At 44.0% G+C, this 23,242-nt stretch overlaps 1 protein-coding gene across 3 annotated transcripts in view; it reads left to right on the top strand.

Moving 5' to 3' along the window:
• Positions 1-23,242, top strand: part of LOC119446351 (condensin complex subunit 1) — a 53,977-nt gene that overhangs the window by 14,608 nt on the left and 16,127 nt on the right. For all 3 annotated transcript variants that reach the window (XR_007466137.1, XM_037710764.2, XM_049664090.1), the window contains 16 exons: positions 1,428-1,566; positions 3,106-3,237; positions 3,373-3,455; positions 3,995-4,131; positions 5,540-5,793; positions 7,140-7,224; positions 7,481-7,617; positions 9,453-9,585; positions 10,930-11,005; positions 14,616-14,789; positions 17,256-17,536; positions 18,068-18,173; positions 20,005-20,128; positions 21,041-21,196; positions 21,799-21,976; positions 23,107-23,201. Coding sequence is in view for 2 of the 3 variants with exons in the window: in XM_037710764.2 (XP_037566692.1) it covers positions 1,428-1,566; positions 3,106-3,237; positions 3,373-3,455; positions 3,995-4,131; positions 5,540-5,793; positions 7,140-7,224; positions 7,481-7,617; positions 9,453-9,585; positions 10,930-11,005; positions 14,616-14,789; positions 17,256-17,536; positions 18,068-18,173; positions 20,005-20,128; positions 21,041-21,196; positions 21,799-21,976; positions 23,107-23,201 (2,290 nt within the window). In the remaining variant the exon portion in view is untranslated. The remainder of the gene's footprint in view (positions 1-1,427; positions 1,567-3,105; positions 3,238-3,372; positions 3,456-3,994; positions 4,132-5,539; positions 5,794-7,139; positions 7,225-7,480; positions 7,618-9,452; positions 9,586-10,929; positions 11,006-14,615; positions 14,790-17,255; positions 17,537-18,067; positions 18,174-20,004; positions 20,129-21,040; positions 21,197-21,798; positions 21,977-23,106; positions 23,202-23,242) is intronic.

Here is a 23,242-nt window from a genome sequence, read left to right as displayed (position 1 = left end):
AACTCTGAGCCACAAGATAACGCTACCAAAATGGTAGGTCACGTCTAGGTCTCTGGTAAATATATTTTAGAAAAAATATGTATATCGGCAGACTAAAGTTCTCCATTCAAGAACCCCATGGGGCCGAAATTATCCAGCACTCTCTCACTACAACATCTTTTGTTGCCCGCACTGCAGTTCTGGGACATTAATTCCACCAAAATAATTTTCATGGGGCAAGACTGCAAGATAGGTGTCTCCCTTGGGGTTATATTGTGGTGGTCTGCCTTTATTGGTCATCTTTTTTGTGCAAGTGTCCTTCGCTAGTCCAGTTAAAGCAAGTACAGGTTATTTTAGGCTATAGTGTAATCACATTGGGTAAATGTTTAGCTGGGTAACATGTTTGTTTTACCATTTTTTTATTCTGTCAGCCACTGTTTTTACCAATCTGTTGTCTGCCTCTCGGTGCGATTTCACACTTTCATAAGCACGTGGAACGCAGCGCCAACTAATTTGACAAAAATAGAACGTATGACCCAACACACAGGTCACCAAAAGCCATGCTTCGTGGTTCTTCGTAAATAGCCTGCTGTGTCTACCAGTAATGGGAAACAACGTTCGACTTTTTGTTTCTTAGTTTGTTTGTTTTGTTAGCAAGACTTCCTATTTGGTGCTGATCACATAAAAAAATAACACAATAGCATATATAATGCCAGATATATAACAAAAAGAATGGAAAGGATCATACCAGACATCAGCTATTGTATTGTGCAACCAAATGACTGTTGAATTATGCATGTGCATAGTAGTTCCATCATGGACTTTAATATAGTAGTCAAAGACATGGTATATGCTATTCAACAGTGACTCAAGTGTTTCACTCGTAAAGGCCGACACCTTTTTTTATACTGTAATGGTTGGATACTGTTTATTTTTTGAGCAGCTTATGTGCCCAAGAGAAACTTCAATAAAATGCATAAAAAGATAGGAGGAAATGCAAACCAGTGGAATCTTTCACCGAATTTGTCCCATGGAAATCCTTAGCCGATATAATGCAGTTCTTTTAAAAGCCAATTCTTTTGATCCTTTGTCACTGGTGGAAGCAGCACCCATCACAGTTTTCACAAGATTCAATCACTTGAAACAGCAGATAAGAATAGAATGGAGTAGAGCAATTAAAAGCATTGTATGTTACTGCAAACCTGATAGTATCTGCTTTTCGCACATGCTCAAGTATCCCGGATAGCCGTTAAGAGTTGCACAAGAAACCTAACCACAGTTATTCTGTTAACTATGGTGACAGCATATAAAAATGCCATCAGGTTTGCCTCATAACTGGGCATAACTGTAGCGAGCCATAATCGAGGTTTGACCTAACCACAGTTTTCGTGCTCATGTAACTAGGGCATTAGTAGCATGTGTAGCTGAGTGATTTTTGCCATCTGCAGTGGAAGACGAAGCGGAAGAGAACGAGGCAGATTCGTCGTGGATGGGAATCCTTCCAGGCCTGCAAGAGGTGCTCCAGGAGGGTGAAGACAAGGACAAGGACATATCATTGACCGAGGAAGAAAGTGTGGTGCTTGATGAGTAAGCCAAGTTGCTTCCACGATGGTTTTCATCTTACTCCTTTACAGGATAAGCAGCGTTTTGCAGTTTAGCTAGTTGTGATGTTTGCTATGTTACTTTGCGCAGTGTAAGTAACGTAAAACATAGAAAGTAGAGAAAGATAAGCGGCAGCTTCCAGATGTTTTAATGATGGTTCCGGACATGCACGCACAAGACTGACTTTGTCTTGACTTCTGCTTCTGCTTCTAAAACTCTCTATTACATGTTTGTCAGTGGTTGCCTGCCTTGACTCTTTCTCTTCTTTCATGATGCTTACGTTCTACTGACGATAATAATGCATTAAAAATCTAAATGCCACCGTGCTCAAAAACAAGTTTTTTTGCAAATGCGCGGTGTTGGGCATTGCTGTTGTAATCTCACAAGACAGTCGTAGTGTGTATCAATGGTCTCATTTTCCACTTGTGATGGCTTTATTGCCTGACTGGGCTCATCGAATATTAACATACCGCAACCAGCCGACTTTCCAAAGGCCCTGAACTACCGTATTTAATCGCATAATGAACGTGCCTCCAACTATAGTCAAAATTTGATTTTTTTTCTCCCGCGTAATAAACACACCCTGAACTTGCTGCCGTGAAGTAGGATAGACAGTACGATTCGGCGTCCGATTTGGCGTCCTGCAGGTCGATTGTATCGGACGCCGTATCTGACGCCGAATCGTACCGTGTGTCTCCTACTTTTATTGCGATAGCAATCATACGGACACTCCAGGCGCATTTTTGCTGTCGGTGTCGACGTACGCAGCTCTATCTCCCGCATTCGAGGGAGGAAAGCAGGGAGGTAATGCACCGTATTTCGTCGCGCGCATGGCGCCGTGGGGAGGGAGGCGGCGCAGCAACTGCACATTGCGCGGCCGCGTGCGGCCTATCTTAAAAGCGATCTGCGTCAGTGGCTGAGTCTAGGTGCGATGGTGGCTTATACCTTTGTGCGTGATCCTGTTATTGCCGCTCAGTTTGCGTTGAAGCGATACGCGACACCAAGATCACTTCGCTCGCTTCCCCTGCCGCACTTCCTCACACCAGTGTTTCGACAGTGAGTGTCCGCGGTCATCGAGTGTGGTTGGTTCATGTTTGCCTGTGCGCACTGACACCATGCTGGTTAAATTACTTTGCAAGTTTATACGGCCGATAAAACTACTATCCTTACTTTGTATATCTGTCTACGCATTTGCTATCGCAATCGATGGTTTGCATTTCGGGCGAAACTGCGACTTTTTTAGAGGTGACCGCGGGAAAAAAAATTGCTGAAATTTTTACCCTGCATAATAAACGCATCCCCCAACTTTGAGCATATTTTTCGGGAAAAAAAGTGTGTTCATTATGCGAGTAAATACGGTATTCATACTGTACCAATGGCACCATCACATGCTATGTAAGTGTAGCGCGTCTGTCATAGTCCACATGTTGCTTTTGGATGTGAAACCTTGCCAGTTGTAAATCCTTACATGGTGCAAGGCAGGGCTTTTTGAATCACTTTTGTGTGTATGTTTTTTTCCCTCAGGATCCTTAATAAGATAAGAGCTCTTCTCAAAGACGGCAGCTGCACGGAGGCGGTCACAGTGCTCAAGAAGGCCATCGCCACATATCCGGATGTGAACCTCTTCTGCAATCCAACTGCTGGCGAGGCGGGCTCGTGAGTGTTGGCATTTATTTTGCGAGGCGGGAACCAAAAGTGGTCAAGTGCAACTGAACTGCATAGGCTGCATGCCGGAGAAATTGTCGACATGCTATGTCATCTTTGACTCATTCATCTTTTTTCTTTTTTCAGAGAAGAGAACCAGAGCGAGGAAAATGGTGTCAAGGACAACACAGATCCGGTTCTCTTGAAAGTCCTCAAAAAAATTTATCAGGGTAATGTAGGATGTGCACAGTTCTCACCTTTTCCTCGAATATGGCTAAAAAGATTCTGCCCTCATTTTATGGAATTTAATACAGCGCAGATGAAATTTACAGTGAATTCCCCTGGTCAATTCAGATCAGCCATCCACATCCTCGGATTTCGTGAACCCTAACCAAGCACTTAACCGAGGGATAGAGTAGGTAGTCTGTGTTTGCAAATCCCAGTCTTACATTTGAATGCAAGCTGTTCAGCACTGGATTCCTTAAGGCTCAATCACACTAGGCCAACACGACACCGATTTTGATCTGCCGACTGTTGGCGAAAGTGTTTTCCTTCCTTTAAACTGTTGGCCACAGCGTTTTCTGTCCTGTAAGCTGTTGTCGCCAACAGTCGGCAGACCAAAATCAGTGTCGTGTCGGCCTAGTGTGAATGAGCCTTTAGTGGCAGTGCGCACACTCTCTGACTACTGCATGCACTTGAAAGTTAGCATACCGTTTGTTATCTTTAGGGTTCCATGACAATTTGTTCACTTCTTGATATGTTATTTCAGGAACCAAGGTTGATGTGAATGACGCACCGGCATCTGAGAAAGAAGCAGCACCGCCGGATCCCCCACCCAATGATGCTGAGTCTGGCGAGGGCGCAGTGGAGCTCTACAAACAAAAGATGCTTGTTTTGTATCTCAGAGTAAGCGTTTGATATTCAATAACTTTATTTGTCTCTACTGCAGAGCTGTATCTCTTGTCGATAAGCACTAGTACTGTTGTGTTTAGGCATCTACGCGCATGGAGTGTTTTGCTTGTTTCACAGTGAAGGGCTCATTACAGAGTTTGTTCTTTCAGGTGCTTTGTAGGCATGTGACCAATATTGTGCTTCTCAGATCTCTGGAGGTAATGCTGTGCTGTGGGTTACTTAAGTCACTTCCTGCTCAGAGGAGTAGTACCACTGAGTTCCTCTGTAGAAACATCCAATATAATTGGTTCAATTCCATTTTCTTTCATGTTGAAATGGAACGTAAGTATCAGTGGATGACTACAATTGTTACCAATTGCAGGCAGGGACAGCTATGTCACAGAATGCTGGCATCATCGTATTTTCACATTGGCAGCGTCAACCCTTTACTATGTTAATTACATTGTTTTATTTTTACCTTACAAAAACTTTGTTCTTGGTAAAAGTGGTCCTCTGGACATTGTAACACAGATCTGTTAATTCAGTCTGACTTAAAAATAGGAGAAAATGTTTTAATATTTAAGGTTCGGGGGGGGGGGGGGGGGGTAGCTAATAGACAATCAAGTAAACACAATTGAATAAGAAGAACAAAAGTTTTTATGATGACTAAAATGTTTGGGGTGGTCAACACATGTAACAACTATACTAGAATCCTCTACTTCCCGTTGAAACCCTACAACACGGTTGTTGCGCTTCCTTGAAGAGAGCATTGTTGAAGTACTGCACGCTCATGCTGGTTTTGATAATTCTTTCAGCATCTTTTATGTCACTCAAAGTTTCCTAGGGATGCTGATATCAAAAGAAGTTCACCTCCACTGTGACGTCACCGGAATGAGCCTACATAATTGACAAGCAGAGTTATATACAAAGTGTCTCAAAGTTGGGCAGCGCTTTATTTGCCACTGTATTCTTAGGTTGTAGCTGACTAAAGAGGATTACTCCCACGTCAAATTAGGATGAAGAAAAAGAGTTTATTTATATGACGACCAGCTCGAGTTGTCCTCGCCATTGAAGGTGGTGCTCAATGGCGGTGAGTTGGTTCAGTTGCCATTGTCCCCTGGATGTAGCTGATGGGCCGCACCTGGAGCATCCGCAAAGCTTAGGAGCAATTAGGTTGAAGATAGTGTGTACTGATGGAAAGAAAGGAAAACTACCCCGGTACAAGAAGAAAAATGGTTGCCATCTCTTGTTGGCCACCATGCTGCTATAGAGAGCTAAAGGGGTCTGCCTTCCTAGGCAGAGCAAGCAGGACCACACACGACATGGAACGAACACACAAATGTGCAGTCATCTATTCGCACTCTGCAGTTTCGCACGTCCCTTCTTTTCAACAGTCTTCACTATTTTTTCCTCCCCTTCGCAGGATTGCACTGGCTTCGCTGAGAAGATTCAAGCCATGATACCAACACTCTGCGAGATGCTCTATTCGCGCACCCAGTCTGACATACAGGAGGCGATCGCCTTCTTCGTGTCTGCCCACCAGCTAGGTATCAGGGGAGCAACCATCGGCATCCGCAAAATGCTGCCCCTGGTTTGGTCCAGGGAGCCGTCCATCCGGGAAGCCGTTGCCAACTCATACCGAGACGTCTACTTCAACCAGCCCGCTGCCAACGCCAAGTGTGTAGTGCTGGCCTGTTTAAACCTCTAGACACTCTAGCCGTTGTTCTATAATCTGTAGGGTTCCGTATAAACTTGCTAAGGGGGGAAAAATGGCACTGTACATAGTTGTTCAGCCACTATGTAACTGACTGGGATTACTGGCTTCGGATTGGCATTTGTTGACTTGTCATGCAGATTTCATTTCCATTTAATTTCACCTTATGTAATTTTTATATATATATATATATAACTAAGCTCTCCAGCTCTGCAGGCCTTATTTCTTTCCTAACCTTTCTCATGGCATTCTAATTGTCTCATAGCTTGCTAGTTTCACATTATTATCATGATGTCACTCATAATTTTATGTGTGTGCCATATGTCTGTATCGTCAAGGAACAATCTATACAGCTGTAGTGACTGCCATCGGTAGTGAGCTTTATTGAGTGAGTTTACAGTTGCAGTTTGCTAGAAGAAGCTTGTAATCATGCAACTTTGCAGCATTTTAGAGCGTGTGCACTCTTGTGAGGTGTTTTGTACACCAAGTATAATTTATACATTATTTTACTAATGGGTTGTGGTGGCTTTATCGCACAAAAAGAACATTTATAGTACACCAATGCTTACACTTTTTGCTTAACTGTCAGCCAAACAGAGCGTGTATTTGTCAGTGTACCCACGCTAGGGGGCTATTCTGGACATTTTAAAATTTTGCCATTTTGTCATCTCTGGCTGTGTTCCAATACTCGTCACAGACGGCCAAATTGACAGCTAAGCAGACAGTGGCCATCTTAAGTCTCGTTCCAATTCTGACGAAGCCAGCAAAAAAGACAGCTTTGCAAAGACAGCATCGAAGTCAAAAACGATGCAGGCTTCTTTGCTCTCCAAGCAAGATGGCGGCTGAGCAGAATCTTTGGAAACTCTATGGTTAGGTCTCTGCGCAAGGAAATACGGTCATGTTTGTTATGCAGTTATTGTTAGGTGCTTTGCGTTTTTCTAATCTTGTTGTTGATGCAAAGGGGCATAAAGTTGCAGAGAACTCTTCCAGGTGCATTCCATTACTTGTGCTTAGAGCTGTCTTAGCTGTCAATGTAGACGGTCTCCGATGCTGGCCAGAATTAGAACACACTGTCTGATTGGCTCTAAATGTCAACACGGTGGAATTCGACGACATGGCTGAATTTTGCAGCACCCAGAACAGCGCGTCCGGTTGAAGTGCCACTGAAGAAATACACATAGCCACTTTTTCCTTTTTTCCTTCTGGGAAAGATTTAGAAACTCAAAGATTCACACACGCTTTCAGTTTTGCCTAACTTTTTGGATACTGTGTAACTTTACACTACACTTTTGTTTTTTGTTTTTTACAGGACCAGAGCACGAAATATTACGGATGGCTTGTCCGAGCTTGTCAACACTGTGACGACGAGTGAGCTAATATGCCTCGAACAGCTGGTAAGATAGTGGTGTTCATTTAGTACCGCACACTCGTTTTCAGATTCAACAACAATGTGAAAGTTGTTGTAAAGTGTTATTGCTAGTGCAAACAGGTGAAATGTGATAATAAACGCTCTGACTGGAACAATCAGGATGCATTACTCAAAAATTATTTTGCAGCAGAGGAAAGCAGGCAGTAACTTATCGCAGAATTATTGGTTTTCCTTTTGACTGTCGTAGCGCTGTCAATGTAATAGCTAACCCCTCTGTTCAGGTGACGGAATTGGTGAAGACTGGCGACGTATCCTCCATGGTTCTGCGATTCCTGTGGGAGAGATACACAATGGAACAGCCAGACACCTCCAGGGAGGACTGCCTTGCAGCCACCCAGCTGCTTTCCATGGTTGCTAGGTGCGTGCCACAAGAGCTTCAGTTTGTGCTAGTTGGTTTACCTTTGCTGTATCAATTATCTGCACTAATTACCGCTACAAACAAACCTCCATATAGTGAACGCAGATAAAATAAAATATTGGATATGTCGAAGTAAATCTAAAATTTCATTGACCAAGCTTCAATCCAAAGAGTGCTCTACTCTAGGGGTGTGCGAATACTCGAATATCGCCGAATAGAATAGAATAGTGAACGTTGCAATAATTCGATTCGCGAAGCGACTATCTACTATATCATTTTTTTGAATAGTCAAAATATTCGTTGCAGCGACCCGTGCTAAGCCACATGTCACATGCGCCGCAGAGCCACTCGAGGAAGCGTCGCAACGCCCTCCCCCCTCTCGCGCGTTCAAACTCGTGAGACATGAGAGTGGAATGGGGGAGCCAGTTGGCATGCACGTCACCTTTTCTAGCACGGCTGCAGCTGCGCATGGCTGTAAGCGCAGCTGAGCGCATACGCAGCCCGCGCACCCTCTCTTTGAGGTAATCTGCCATGCATGCAAAGACTGAGCAAGCAGAGGTGACGCTTCTTGGGTGTTTATTGCTGTAGTTTGCGGCGTAATCTTGTGTTTGGGAGACGCGTTGACTCGAGAGGCAGGCGAAGCATTCGCGCCCCGCTGCCAGTGCTTTTCATGGTAGCGTCGTCCCACTGCGGTTGACACTCAGCCGCAGGGGCGGAGTCTAAATCGACATTTTTGTTATTGCCGCCGTTGTGAACATTCATACTTTGGAAACTCTGCGAAAAGGTGTTTTACAACTGCCTCGGGGTGCGAAGTTAGCAAATCTCAGCTTGACCTTAGTGCTGCATTCAAAAACAATGTTGTAGAATACACGCGAGCCAACAGGGGGTGGTGGCTGCACTCCATTTACAAAAAAGTGAAACAATGCTTTGTTTCATGACCGCTATACGGTGTTCATACTGAACTTCAAGATGCTGTGGAGAATTACTTCGTGGGCATTGTGCATGAGTTTTAGGTGTAAGGGCTGATTCGACTCCTTAGTAAGACAGTTCAATTCACTCGTAAGGACGCAGCAGACATACTGTATTTACTCGCATAATGAACGCACTTTTTTTCCCGAAAAATATGCGAAAAGTTGGCGGGTGCGTTTATTATGCGGGGTAAAATTTTGAGCGATTTCTTTTTTCCGCGGCCACCTCTAAAAAAGTTCCAGTTTTGCCCGAAAGGCGAACCATCGATTGCGATAGCAAATGCGTAGGCAGCTTTATGAAGTAAGGATAGTAGTTTTATCGGCCGTATAAACTTGCAAAGTAATTTAAAGAGCATGGTGTCAGCGCGCACAGGCAAGAATAAACCAATCACACTCGATGACCGCAGCACTTGCTGTCGAAACGCTGGCGTGAGGAAGCCCAGCAACAGCGAGTGAAGTGACCTTCGTGCTGTGTATCACTTCAACGCAAACTGAGTGGCGATTGAATTCATTATATGTATTGAATTCATTATGAACAGATATAACAAAGGTAATTTTGTGTCTGGTGCAACTTTGTTATAATGTGGTTCGTTTGTACACATTAATTAACACTGCATATGTGTCTGTGTATGTGTGCACATTAAGTGCTTTTACAAAACTTTGCTTGTCTGAGCCATTCCCACACAGATAGAAGAGCTGCACTTTTTGGGTGATGTGACCACATGTCTCGACTGAGGCAGGATGTGACCCCACTCCGTGGGCTTTGTCTTGTTATCCCAACAATTCTGTGTTTTGTCCTGCTTTTGTGAATGCCATTAGGCGTGAAGGTTTTGTTGCCACCAGATATCAATTTCTTTGACTACGCAGTGCTGATAGCAACATGGTGACAAAAAACCTGGAGCTCCTCATCTCCGTTGGATTGGGCGAGCGCGGGAAAGCTGACCTTGACTTCTGCAGGCACACGTGCAGCATCATTCAGAAGATGGGCGGCTCTCAATTGGTAATTTTGAATCTACACTGGCATCCTACTTTGAACTTGCATCGATTTGCTTGCAGTATCGCTAACTTATCATCACATCCCTGTGTTCACTGGCAGCTAGACAAAACGGAATAGATTTAGTAGAACTAAAATGTGACACTGTTACTTCGCAGACACATGCTAGGTACAATAAAACCTCGTTCATACATTTTGGAAAAAAACCTGCAAGAAAAACATACTAACCGGGAAAACGTACAATCTGAAGTAACTAAAAAATTAAGCAGACTCAGCTGTGGTTGACATCTACGTAATTCGAAGCGTTACATGAATCATTGCAGCATGAGACGCCAATGCGCACTGATCTGGTGGGGCTCTAGCGGCCCGAGACGCATGTTGTCCTTCTTGCGGCTTCAGCAAGCTTAGATTCGCTCTCCTCGAATTCGGCTTGGGTCAGCAGCTTTCTCGGGTGGAGCATTTTTGGCAGGTTTTGACGTGCCCAGTTGGCAAGAATCTTAGCAGCAGGAGACGCCGAGGGCCCGAGTGACCCGAGACACGCATTGTCCATTTGAAGACTGGGAAACCGAAATGAAGTAGAGCTGGTGGGCAATACGACGCCTCCGGAGCAAAAATTGACACTCACTTCGTGCCACCTGCAGCAGGGAATGGCTGCGCGTTTGGGTTATCGCCTATTAAAAGCGTGCACTATTTCAACAGCACTACGCGAGGCACGCTGGGAAACATATGTAGTGAAGATGCTTATTGCAACGGGTTGGCGGCAACAGCTCTGAATGGTGACATGCGAATACCTGTGAGGAGATTTACTGGTACCGGAAACAAGTGCTTGGCGGCATTTTCACATGACACGAGCGGGTGACTACTGCAGGGAAACTGGAATTGCAGGCGCCTACTTCTCTCAATCGCACATGCCTCGCACCTTTTCTTGTTTACATAAAATCTAGCGGCCGGAAAAACAAATCATATGATTGCAATTTGGCAATGTACTGAACATTGATGCCAAAAGATTGTGTTTTCTGAGAATGTAATAGTAATTGGTATTGGGTCATTTTTCCCCTTTTTAATCACGAACGCTCGCGCAAGGAAATCGTACGAAATGGGATTGTAATCGGGTTCTACTGTACATAGCATTTGTAAGGTTTACATATCTAAGAGAACTTCGAGAAGGAACCTTGAATAACGCATTTCAGTGTGCCTTATGCTTAGTAAAGGCTCTTGTCAAGGCCAGCCACACATTGTGTCAGGAGCTCCTTGCTGTGGTTGCATTAAGTATGCGGCAATACAAATGGACCATGCTCACGCTTATTACCATCTTAACCTCTTCCTCTGCATTTTATGTGTTTGTTTTAGGCTGAGAGGGCCCCACTACAGCGCCTTGAAAATTCTCACGACATGTTCGTTCGGCTCCAAGACATTCTTCTGGAAAGTAAGTGCTCATTACAGTCTTCAGCACTTGACGCAGGTATGCAAATCCATCTGAAGTAAATATGCTTCATGCTTTCGTAATGTCTTGTTGCAGTAGCCTGCACAAACCAACTTTCTTCCTTCAAACAGTATGATCATCTCTTCAAACAGCAACTAGCTCTCTCTGCTCAAACTTCTGCCTGCATAAACCTACTGCAGTGCAAAACTAATGCGGTTGTCAGGGTGCGTACAGGTCCTTGAAATCCTTGAAAACCCTTGAAATTGAAAATTGTGTTTTCAGGGCCCTTCAAAGTCCTGGAATTTTTTCCTTCCTTGAAAATCCTTGAATTTCATGAGCAATGCACTCTGATATCAACATTGGGACCTCCTTTCTGTGGTAGATCGGCGTCGATCTGACAAACTCCCCATTTCAGAAACAATACGCCGGCGCGAGCACACGTGGTTACGTTTTGCAGAACTGCACGAGAAAAAATGAAAGGCTTCACCACGTCAAACCGCGAACGGAGCGAGAGACCCGTGCCGCGCAACGCTGCTGGCTCAGCTGGCAGTGTTTACACTGCTTTCCTCACCCTATCGTTCGTTTCACTCTTCGCCCGTCGGCTTGCCTTCCCACTTTCACTCTTGCGCGCGAAGTGAAGCTAGTGAAGCTGAAGAGAGCAATAGTGCAGCAATTTTACAACTGACGCTCAGTGCCTTTGCAACAACATAACCATATTTTCCGGTCAATAAGTCGCACCTTTGTGTAAGACGCGCCCCCCTCACAACGGAAGTTTTTCCGAAAAAAAAGTATACAAGTCGCATTGGTGTATAAGACGCACCTATCTTTCGGTAAGCGATTTAAACAAGTTAGTGACGTTTCGCTCCGGGAATGCGGGTCACGCGCAAGCGTATGGGTGCCGTATATTTCCACTCCAGGCGCATTTCTGCTGTTGTGGTTGCCGCGATGTTTCGTGTAAAGTCCAAGGGCGATAACATCGTCCCCGCGCGCCATATGCTGTATGTGCGAGTGAAAGCATGCGACGGTGAGCCAACTTGCGCACAAGGGAGGAAAGCGGGAAGGCAGCCCGGGAGGGAGGGGGGGCTGCCTGTACTCTCGTAGCAACTGCGTAGTTTGCGCAGCGGCGTGCGCCGTATCTTGACAGCTATGTGCAGATGCGACGACTTCGGGGTTGATCGACTCACGGTCGGCCTACCGCCGCTTGCGTTGCTGCTCCATCCTTCTCGCACGGCGTTTTGGAACTTGATCACGAGAACCCGATAGCGCGCACAGAACCCGTAGCAATTAAGTCAACCGGCGAGCTTCGCGTGGCCATAATTATAATCAAATTCGTTTATGACGGCAGTTAAAAAAAACGTACATAGGTCGCACCGTTCTATAAGACGCACCGACGGAAAATTAAGAAAAAGAAAAATGCGTCTTATACATCGAAAAATACGGTATGCTGAATGTTTTGGAAATGTTTGATGAACCAACCCAGCTAATACTGCAGAAGCCTGAGCAGCTGTTGCGAGTGTTCGTTGTGTTAACTTTTAATATTGCGGAGTTGAGAAATAATCAAGACAAGGCATGTTTTGCAAAATTGCAATATACATCTATTTGTTATAATATAATGGATGTGTAGCAAGACTACACCGAATGGTTTGGAAATGTTCAGTAAACTTGCCCAGTTAATACTGGAGAAGTCACAGTAGCTGTTGGGTGCATTTTTGTGAACTTTTTTTTTTTTGGTATTGTAAACTTGCAAAGTGATAAAGGCTAGACGTTAAGATCATTGGGATATACATTTATTTCTCTTTGGTTTGAATATTTTTGATGAACTTTACCCACACTGTACTGGAGAAATCTCAGCCGCTGTTGAAGTGTTCATTTTGTGTTGTGATCTGGAGAAGTTATCAAGGCTAGACATTTTTATTATAATTGTGATATACATTTATTTATTGTAAGTGCAATAAAACTAGTCATTTTTGGAAATGTTAGAGTAAAGAAATCCTACTTTGGATGCTGCTTTGAGTCCTTCTGGAAAGTCCTGGAATATCCTTGAATTTTTTACTTGTAAACCTGTACGAACCCTGGGTTGTGGTTTATGACTGCGCTCTCGTCATTCTCTGAATTTATTTTGGAGCACAATTGCAGGGGTTTTGTTATGCTCTTACGGGGCAACCTTTAATTCAATTTTAATGCTCACACAATGAGACGAAATGCACGGTGCTTTGCTGAACCATATCGGTGTTCAGTTACTTTGAGATCATACGCTGTGGTCATCGCAGACCAATGTGTTCATGTGAAAATGAGTAATTAAAAGCGAAATTCTTCCAAATAGTGGCACGTGTAAATTTTTATTTATTTTTTTAATAAACAGAAAGAAAGAAAAGAGACTGGTCACCTGATCGGATACACTAGAGTGTAGGGGTGTGTGAATATCAAGTTTTCAATTTCAACGCAAATTCGAATAATGAAAATCAAGTGCAAGTCGAACATTTGCTATTTTTTTTTGCAAAAATGCAATTTTTTTTTTTTTTTCACCAACTAGAGGTACGAAAAAAGAAAGGCAAGTTCATTGCATGGCAAATTACGTACAAAAAAAATTATGCTTTGTGGTCAGCAAAATTCTCTAGTACGGCACTTTCGCTGGACAATATCATAACTGCAGTTACTTAATTTTGTCATGAAGGAAGGATAGCAGTTCAACATGTTTGGGGAACAGCAACATCATCCTGCCTGTCACAATTCCTTCAGACATCGAAAAGAGCTGCTCACTGGATGCACTTGTGTCTGGTATCGGCAGGTAGTACCTCTTCGCAAGCCGAGCCAACAGTTGGCACTGTTGTTACACCACTCACGTGGATCTTCTTTTTGGCCCAAAATTTTATCATGCACATAGTAGCTTTCAACCTGTGCTTGCGGCATTGAAAACTGCTGCCACTGGCAAGGGAAAAAGCTGCAAAGCCTTCTTTGCAAGGAACGCAGACTGGGTTTTCTTTGTAGTTTCACACTTAGGGAATATATTTCTTTTGCAGTGTTTCCACAATCCCTGAAGCATATTTCTTTTCGTTCACTTATCAGTCAGCTCACATTTGTATGTTTCTGCAACTTTGATGCTTGTGATAGACGGTGGGGGATAGAGTGGAAGTTTGCAAACGTTATCACATCTAATTCCTTCCCTGTTCCCCAAGACTCTCATCTGAACACTTTATGATAGCATAAAACAGCACTGGGATCTTTGTACAAGCACATCTGCACAGTTATCCTGACAAAGTAAAACTCTCGAAACAGTTTATTCTTGCATCTTCAGTCAACACCACTTTCACTGCTGCCTTCTATTGCTTTACACGTTGCTGTGAGTGTGCTGATGCAAGATAGGGAATAATGCGATATTTCTGAAGAAAGCCACCACAGCTACTACTATGACTGCCATGAAGCAAGTATAAATTCACATATAGCTTGCAACTCAAGTTCGTTCTTAGCAACTTCTAGATGTGTGTTGTGGGTAACAACTGATTGGACACGGAGATGTATGCAAGGAAAGGCAGCCGAGTCCTGCGGGCATTTTTTCATTGCTTCACCTGTTTTCGTGATTGGGGTGCATGACTCGCATGACACTCCTTTGCAGCATTTACCGACACCAGCATGGCTGTTTGGATTCCCACCATGGAGAAGGCACTCGACGTGATCTACAAGTATGCCGTGCAGCCAGCCGAAATTGCCAACACTATTCTGCATGGTTTGGCAGAGAGGTTGTTGCCCCGGTGCCAGCCGCGTGCGGCCGTCAATGGTGTGGCAGAAGGTGAGCGAACAACCCGCTGGAGTTCTTTTGTCAACTTCGGATGGTCGGTGTGATCCTCCGAGTCTAAGCGGATTGATTGCAGAGGCACTCTGGGATTTAAGCCAATCAAACAGCCGTCTACTTTTTTGGAAGCAGTGAGACGAGAGAAAACGAAAGCTGAGGGAACTTCCTGTAATGCGGCCAGCGCTGCCACCGCTAGCTGCGATTAGATGTGATTAACGGTGGGAATGGCGGTGTACATGAATGACAATCGCCGTTGTGGTGAACGAAGCTAGAGTCCCCCTTGCCATCGCAACCACGAAAACTGGCGGGGTCTTGTGACCAGAAACCAACCAGCTTTCTCAGCGGCTCCGACGGTGATACTGGGAGCGCTTCCTGGCACCCTGATCTAGAGTCGGGTTACCGGAAAGGACCATTTGAATTTAGTCGGAGCATGTCTTTTTTTAACTATCCGAACAAGGTCGGCCTTCTGGGGGCGATTTAGAACACTCGAAAACAACCATCTAAAGAGGCTGTTTGACTGCCATCACTGAGGATGCAGATAATACAGATACAGTGCATCGTGTTTAATTGGTTTAGAGTAACAGCGACATTCAGACGGTATTCACACGTTTGATGCATGAACCAGGATGTTCTCTTCGCTTGTGGGGAACAGGGATCAGATTTTCTTTGTGGCATCATGCCAGATTCAGTTGAATCCAAACTTTCACAGCATCGGTACAATCGCAACTGCTGCTTATCATTCCTGAGAATCTATATAGGTTAGCAAAAAAATTTCTTTCTCCATTACCAATTGCAGGTTTTTTGCCAAGCTTCATTAAAATCATTGTATGCAGTCTTTCCCACTTCGTGTCAATGTAATGCAGTCTAACGCGGATATATTGAACTTGATGGGATCATGAAATAGTTCTATACATTGATAATTCAAAACATCCAATATGCCTACTTGAAGCTTATTTGAAACCTCTTGCACAGTTTCCTGAGATTGTGAAAAGTGAGAATTTACTGATGTTTCTCTAAGAGTGTATTGAACGCACAGAAGTTTACCCAATTTTCGCACGAGAATGCCCTAAGTCACTCGCACTATGGAGTTGTCTTCGACGTACTGATCGCAATGCTAATCCTAAAAGCGTGCGTCACTCAGATGCGAGACTAGGGTATGCCTCACACACGTTATTCAGGAATAAGTTGAAATGGACACAACGCAGAAGCAAACCAGTCTGTAGGGATGTGCACCTTGTTGCCATTAGTGCACCTGTACTGTGAATTGTGCGGGAATGTGCCTGGCTTCGTGTCTGTACAATATGCCGTTTAAATGCCAATCTGGTCGATCGTCACACAATGGCAACTATTCAATCAGGTATTTGTGTTGGGTATCGATTTCTGAAACGGCATCCATTTGGAACCAGTCATCCTCGCTTCTCGTGCGGTCCACACTGGATGCCTCGTGGTCCCTTCATTCGCAACCCTTCCCCTTCGGCTGCGCTGCATCGGTGCCTGCCAACACGTTCAGACGCTGTTAGATTTAAAAGTAGCTTTCAGCTTGCAGTCCATTCCCACTCACATTAACACTGCAAGCATGAATGAAACACATTCATCTGGTTCATTCATCCCACAGCAATGAATCTTGCATGCTGCTTTCGCGTTGGTTTTTCCGTGAAGTGCAGATATAATGTGGAGTAGTTTAATACAAACTGCAATGTTAAAATTCATCCGTTAAAGTGTGGGTTTGGATCGAATTCGTTTTAGCCGTTTGCAGAACCCTAAAGTGCTGTTTGCAAAATACGTAGTGTACAAAAATACAAAACCCAGTGGAGCAGACATCCCCAGTTTAGGATCCCATGCCCGGAACCACTTAGTCAAAACATAGGATGTCATCCACACTTTCTTGTGGAATGTATATCGGACCTGGAAGCTTTTCACATTCTTGAAGCAGCCAAGGGATCTGCTTTTGCCAGTAATAAATGGCACAGTATGCACGAGCCCATCCACGTACACAGCTAGCCAAAACTCAAGACCTTAACGCACCCTGCTCATTTTGTCTCCATGGCATGTACTGCTCTTCAGGGTCAATGTCATGTTTGACAGCATATGCCAAACAGTGCCATTTCGAATTAGTCGGCATCAAATATTTTTGACAGTGCAAAAAGTGATTGCCTTCCCTTTGGAAAAACGTACTTGCATGGGCGCAGTACAGCGTTTGATATATGGAATGTGGCGGGGAACGAGAGTTCATTACAAGCGTATGACTTTAGTGTATACTTTACACAGAATTTCCTAGGGGAGAATTTGTGTGTTTAATATAGACAATAATTCAATATATTCAAGTTCGACTGCAACAATGCTGCGAACCAAGAGCTGTTTGTAATTAATGTTGATCTCTCTCCCTCTCTCTTTTTTACTAACCTTGCCACATCCTTCTTGCCTCACCGAGCATCATCCCCATGTTTCTTTTCTGCAACTCAGCAAAGCCACAAGATTCTCAAAACTCACAAGAAGAGAATGGAGAAATGATAGTGGAGGAATCGCCTCAGACACCTTCGTTTGAGTGCTCAAGCCTGCTGCTGTCGCGCACCCTGGCTTGCGTCGGTCACGTGGCACTTCGGCAGCTCATCTACCTCGACGTGGATGTGTTCGCTCAGCTGAAGCGGAAGCGGGAGTCTGTCAAGGACCGGAAGGAACAGGTTGCGAAGCGTAAGAAGCGGCAGTCGTTGTGTGCTACCGGACACATCCTCTCCCAGAGCCAGGTGAGACATGCTTGCCACTGTGTCGAGCTTTACCGAGTTGGGTATCATGGCCACGCCATGTGGCATTCATTGCATGCGCTGTAATTCCTTCTCCTTGTCCTTGTTGTGTCCTTGTCTACCCAGCGCTGTTATTTTTTCCTAAACATGAATGCGCTGCAAAGTCATGTTCATTCACTTGAGCAATGCCTTGTCACCATATTTTATAACGAAAACAGTTCAGTGAAAATGTTCTTTGTCAGTAAAATTAGACTCTTATCATTTTTATTGATGACCTGACCACGAGGTGTTACAGATTTTTTTTTCTGCGGCTTGGTTACAAGAAAAGCCAAAAGTTGACATGAGTCAAGTGTGCTTTGTGTGGTGACTAATGGCAGTGTGTGGCTTGCTGCTTGGCACTGTGACTTCGTTCTCCCAGAACCGCTTTTTCGTAACATGGTTACGAGGTGTGTGATTCACCAGGCTGTGTCATTGTTTGAGAAGAGGGTTGCATAAACCTCTCTCACTCACTGTTGGGCTGCATTCTTTCTGTAGGAGGGGCCAGACAGCCAGAATGCTGACGATGAGATGTTGGGTCCAGTGACAGATGACACGGATGCAGAGTACATTGTTCACCTTTTGGATGATGTGGTGCTAAGCGGTGAGGACGATCTCCCTCTGTCTGCAGATTGGCTCGACACTGTCATTTTACATGCAAGCCACGTACAGTGTAAGCTCGCTGCAACAGACCTCGATAACGATCTGGATTCCGGTAAACTGTAATAGAAGCGCAGCCAAATCTGGATTCCGGTAAACTGCAATAGAAACGCAGTCAAACCTCTATATAACCAAGTTGTATTTGCAGTGAAAAACTTCGTTATATCGAGAATTTTGTTATATCGAGGTTTTGTTAATTCAATAGAACTGAGATGGGGAAATAAAAATTGTTCGTTACATAGCAAATTTCATTAAATCGAGGTTCGTTATATCGAGCTTTTACTGTATACCAAATGGAAGTGCCTGCTGTTAGAACAGATTTTGGGTTGTCCACAGGTGTTTGCTATAAAAACAGCATGACTTACAATTTAGTATACAATTGCACTAATAAATGTAGTCAATAGCATAGTAACTGCTGTTATAACAGTCACTTCTAATATATCTATAACTAGCTGCATTGTAATGCGGTTGTACTATAATTTCATTTTCTGACGCCGGACTGAAAAAATGATCTCACCACCTTCCGAATGCATCTGCGCAGTTGCTGTTAGTGCCATGTGGGCAGCTCTCACTGTTTGTTCGCTATGCTTAGGAACGAGATGATTTATAGTCTCAAGTCAAAAGCTTATTCTTAGGTTATTCCAGCATTTTCTAACAAGCATCATTCACATTTTGCGCAATTTTAAAAAGCGAAGAATTAAGGAGAAGTCTGTTGGCTCTACAATTCAAAGACCACATACCGTTGCCGTGTGCTGTGCTACATGAAACAACAGCGAATTGCAGCTGGTGGGACAGCAGCAGTAGAGAGAAATCTTTGGTGAGATTGATGCTTCGGACGGAGTGAGGACGCTCGGCTCTCTTGCGTCCCCTGTCATTCATCTTCCCCATGCAGCTCTTGCATGTATTCTGATGTTCGGCATCCCCAATGACGCGTGCACAGTGGCTAGAGTCAGTGTCAGTTATGCAGCTACAAAGAGATGGGGTAAGCATTCCTATAGCAATGCCACCAGACGGTGTGGATAGCTCAGATGCTAGACCTTATAACGAAGTGTGTTTATACACGATTTCAATGTTACAAAATTTCACTGCAACCGCGAAGGATTACCAAGACAATAAATGGAAACTCCCACAGATGCAGATGGTCAAATGGGTAAATTACAAGTGGCTGCTTGCGTGTGTCTCCTTTTTTTAGTACAGCCGTGGCGGCGCATAGATGTAAGCGTGTAGTTTGGAAAATTTTGCAGCCCTACATTTTACCAACTTCTTTATATTGAAGTTTTGCTCCAGTTGCACCCTCGTAAACTATGCCCTGTGTTTTAGGTGAGTCCTATACCCTGCTCAACGGAGAACAAAAACACATCTTGTGAAGTAAATTCAGCCTAATACACTGCTCAGAAGACAAGTTGGGGACGTAGTGAATCCAGATAACAGTAAAGAAAAGGAGTGAAAATAGTGGAAGATGGCAGAGAAAAAAAAAGCAAGAGAATTTATTTTAGCCACTAGCCACTGACCACTCTAGCCACTAGCCACTCTTAACATTCAGTGATATTCAGTATGAGGCTATTTAGCAAGTATACAAGGTACTGTGGCACATTCATCATGCAAATGTATGGTGCGAGCAAAGTGTTACTACTCTTGCAAGTTTGAGAGAGAAAGAAACTCGGTTAAAATTTTCATCCTGTCCCCAAAATACTGTTTTGTCAACATTTTTTTTTCTTATGTTCGCTATGAGACACCGTTTATTACACTAGGTTGGTTTCTTTCCTCAATTTCAGATGAAAATTCACTCGGCACTTGGAGCAAGCTTGTGGTGCACGTCGTCACCGAACAAAGCACGTACACGGACGAAGGTGTGCGCACCGTCGCCTCCCTTGCACTCGCCAAACTGATGTCAATCAAGTTAGTATTGATGCCCCTTTTTGCGTGATTACAAACAGGCATGGTCGTCATCTTCAGCGAATGCATCTAACCTATCCGGTTGCTGAGTGTCACAGATATGAGCAAGAGCTATTGATCACTTCCGGTCGAAATTGTCGGAACAGCTATGGTCTGTTTTTGCCTTACGTGTGTATCTTTGTGAAGGGCTCAGCAGTAGTATTTGGTCAAGGTCGTGACTGTTTTCAGTGACAAGCCATGTATTCAACACAAGCTCTACCCTCAATATAGAACTGCACCTACTCTCCAAGTGTCCGTGCTCCAAAACATAGTGCCCGAAAGCTGCCGATATTGAAAAGTTTACCTCCATTGTGGTGTTATAGAAACAAGCAAACATAATTGGCTGGTGCATATATACAAATTCTATTTTACCTAGTTAGTGGTGTATTTGAATCTGCAATCTTAGGTTCCAAGTAAAGGTGCATCATTCCAAAAGGGAGAGTGAATAGCAAGAAGCAAGCAGAACACTCCTTGTATCAAATTGTCATGGCATTAGTGAGCACTGAGTGCACTCTGTCCCCGACACACAACCCCACATCACATACATTTGTAGAGTTCCAAGTCGGGCTAGTTGGTTGACATGCATGGTATATTTTTTTAAACTGCGCTAACCCACATGGACAAGGACGAGGCAGACAAGACGTGCACAGACTCGCAACTGAGTGTTTAATGGGTGAAAATGACATATATACAGAGAAAAATGAATACATCTGATTGGTTGACCCATTAAACATTCAGTTGCGAGTCTGCGCACGTCTTGTCTGCCTCGTCCTTGTCCGTGTGGGTTAGCGCAGTTAAAAAATATACCATACATACATTTGTGTTTATTCTGGCTTGATGCTACATGCATCCCTCATTTGCATCTTTATTGTGCAGTGCGGAGTTCTGCGAGCAGCACTTGGCCCTGTTGTTTGACATCATGGAGAACTCGCCGGATCCCGTGATCCGCACAAACCTGGTCGTGGCGGTGGGTGACCTCATGGTCCGCTTTCCTAATCTGCTGCATACCTGGACAGAGAAGATCTATGCCCGGTATGTTGGTTGCCAACCAGCAGTACAACTCTTTCCGTGATTATTCATCCCCACTGTGTTCTTGCTATTAGAGAAAGACTTGACCTCCCTCTCTCTTCCACCCCTTTTTTTTTTTTTTCGTCCTAAGAAAAAGCCAATGGGGGTGCATGCACCATGCTTTGATTGGCAAATTAAAGAACCTGAGCCAGTTAAAAATTTTTAAGCAGAAATTTTTCACTGCCGCATCCCTTACAGTCCATTGTTGAGACATTAAACCCCATGAATAGTATTCGTTATAAGGCATTTCTGAGCTGCTGCTGTAAGCTCGATGGCTCGATGACTATAGCGTTCTGCTGCTGAACACTAGGTCCTGGGTTCGATGCCCGGCCACATTCAGATGGGGGCAGAATGCGAAAATGTTGTGTACGTGCTTTTGCTGCCCATTAAAGAGCCCCAAGTGGTCAGAATTAATCCTGAGGCCTTCCACTACAGTGTCCCTTATAACCCTCTGTGCCATTTCAGAGCGTTAAACCTCGCAATTTGAGTTCTTTAGTGATCAAGAATTGCATTTCTGTGTAAGCTTGTGCTCAAGCAGAGTGTCAATGTGTGTTGAATAAAAACAGGTTGCAAGACCCATCGCGAGACGTCAAGATGGGCACGTTGAAAACAGTCAGCTTCCTCATTCTCAACGACATGATCAAGGTCAAAGGTCAGATCAGCGACATTGCTGCCATGGTTATGGATAAGGACGCTGAACTTGCGGACATGTGCCGGAACTTCTTCTTTGAGCTTGGGAGCAAGGTTTGTTGCATTTGTGATCTGTTTGACTAGTCTCATGAAGAAACTAGCCCCTTTTTCTACTATTTGACCCTTTAAGCTCATTTTCTTTAAAAAAGTTGCATCATGGCTAAATTGTTTCGCGTGATATTCTTGGGTAAGGGGGTTAAAATGTGGAACTATGACTACTAATTGTCTGGGAAATCTAATTCAGTAAAAAATGTAACAATAATAGAATGTCTATCGCAATTTTTGTTGTGAAAGAAAAAAAAAGAAAAACAATGTTTGATGTTTTGCGCTTGCAAAAAGCCATTTGAAAAGGGGTTATGACAATGTAGGGTTGTCATAAACCAAAAAGCAAAGGGGAAAAATTGTCATCCGTGTGAGTGTAGCACAAAGCTGCGAATGTAGTGCTGTGGGATTTGCACAACTGATTTGCCGAACCAAAAAGTGACGATCGCTCATGACGAGATGAGGTGGTCAAGATCCCTTTTAAGGGGTCAGTGACCCCTTACTGACACCATAACTGGGGTGTGTGTCATTTTGTAACACTCATGCCCGCCGCCTGTCCAATGCATTCTGTAGAGCATACAGTCTTTGTCAACAGTATACGGCTTGCTTTGCCTGCGACCGCCAGACTTACCATAGCTTCTTTCACATGTCATAAGTTCCAACACTCTAAAGCATGAAAAAAACTTTTGCACTTGCCATTCGGAAGTCTGGATCATCAGGAGCACCACTGGAACTGCACCACACAGCCGAACAACATATGTGGTGAAAGCAGGGAGTAGCAGATATATTTTTGCTAAAGGTTGGGTGTCATTGGTCCACTTGGTGTGACAAAATGACAAACTTGTGAACAGAACTGCAGGAGCAGACTAAGTTAATATGCGCACATCAAGCAGTGGATGTGTTTATTGCACATTGTTAGTTTGCATTGTGGCTTCCAAACATGGAATAGCAGATGTATATACAGTAGAACCTCAATTAAATGTTCATTAATCCGATCGATACAGATGAAGTAGTGTAGGCAATCCAAGGATCGTAGACTTGAAATGAAGTGAAGCAGTACATTGCTGATCTTTACTGTTCATTTAAAGCTGTCCTGCTCTTTCAACTCAAAAGGTGTCCTGTGTGTTTTTTACATGCTGCAGGGAAATGCCTTGTACAACCTGCTGCCCGACATCATCAGCCATTTATCAGATGAAGAACATGGCATAGACGAAAACAGTTTCCATATTGTCATGAAGTAAGCACATTTTTGTCATAGTATGATTTCTTGAGAATCAT

The sequence above is a fragment of the Dermacentor silvarum genome, chromosome 3, assembly GCF_013339745.2.
Source record: "Dermacentor silvarum isolate Dsil-2018 chromosome 3, BIME_Dsil_1.4, whole genome shotgun sequence".
NCBI lineage: Eukaryota > Metazoa > Arthropoda > Arachnida > Ixodida > Ixodidae > Dermacentor > Dermacentor silvarum.
The sequence above is the reverse complement of the archived record's forward strand: the minus strand, read 5'-3'. Positions and strand labels throughout refer to the sequence as shown.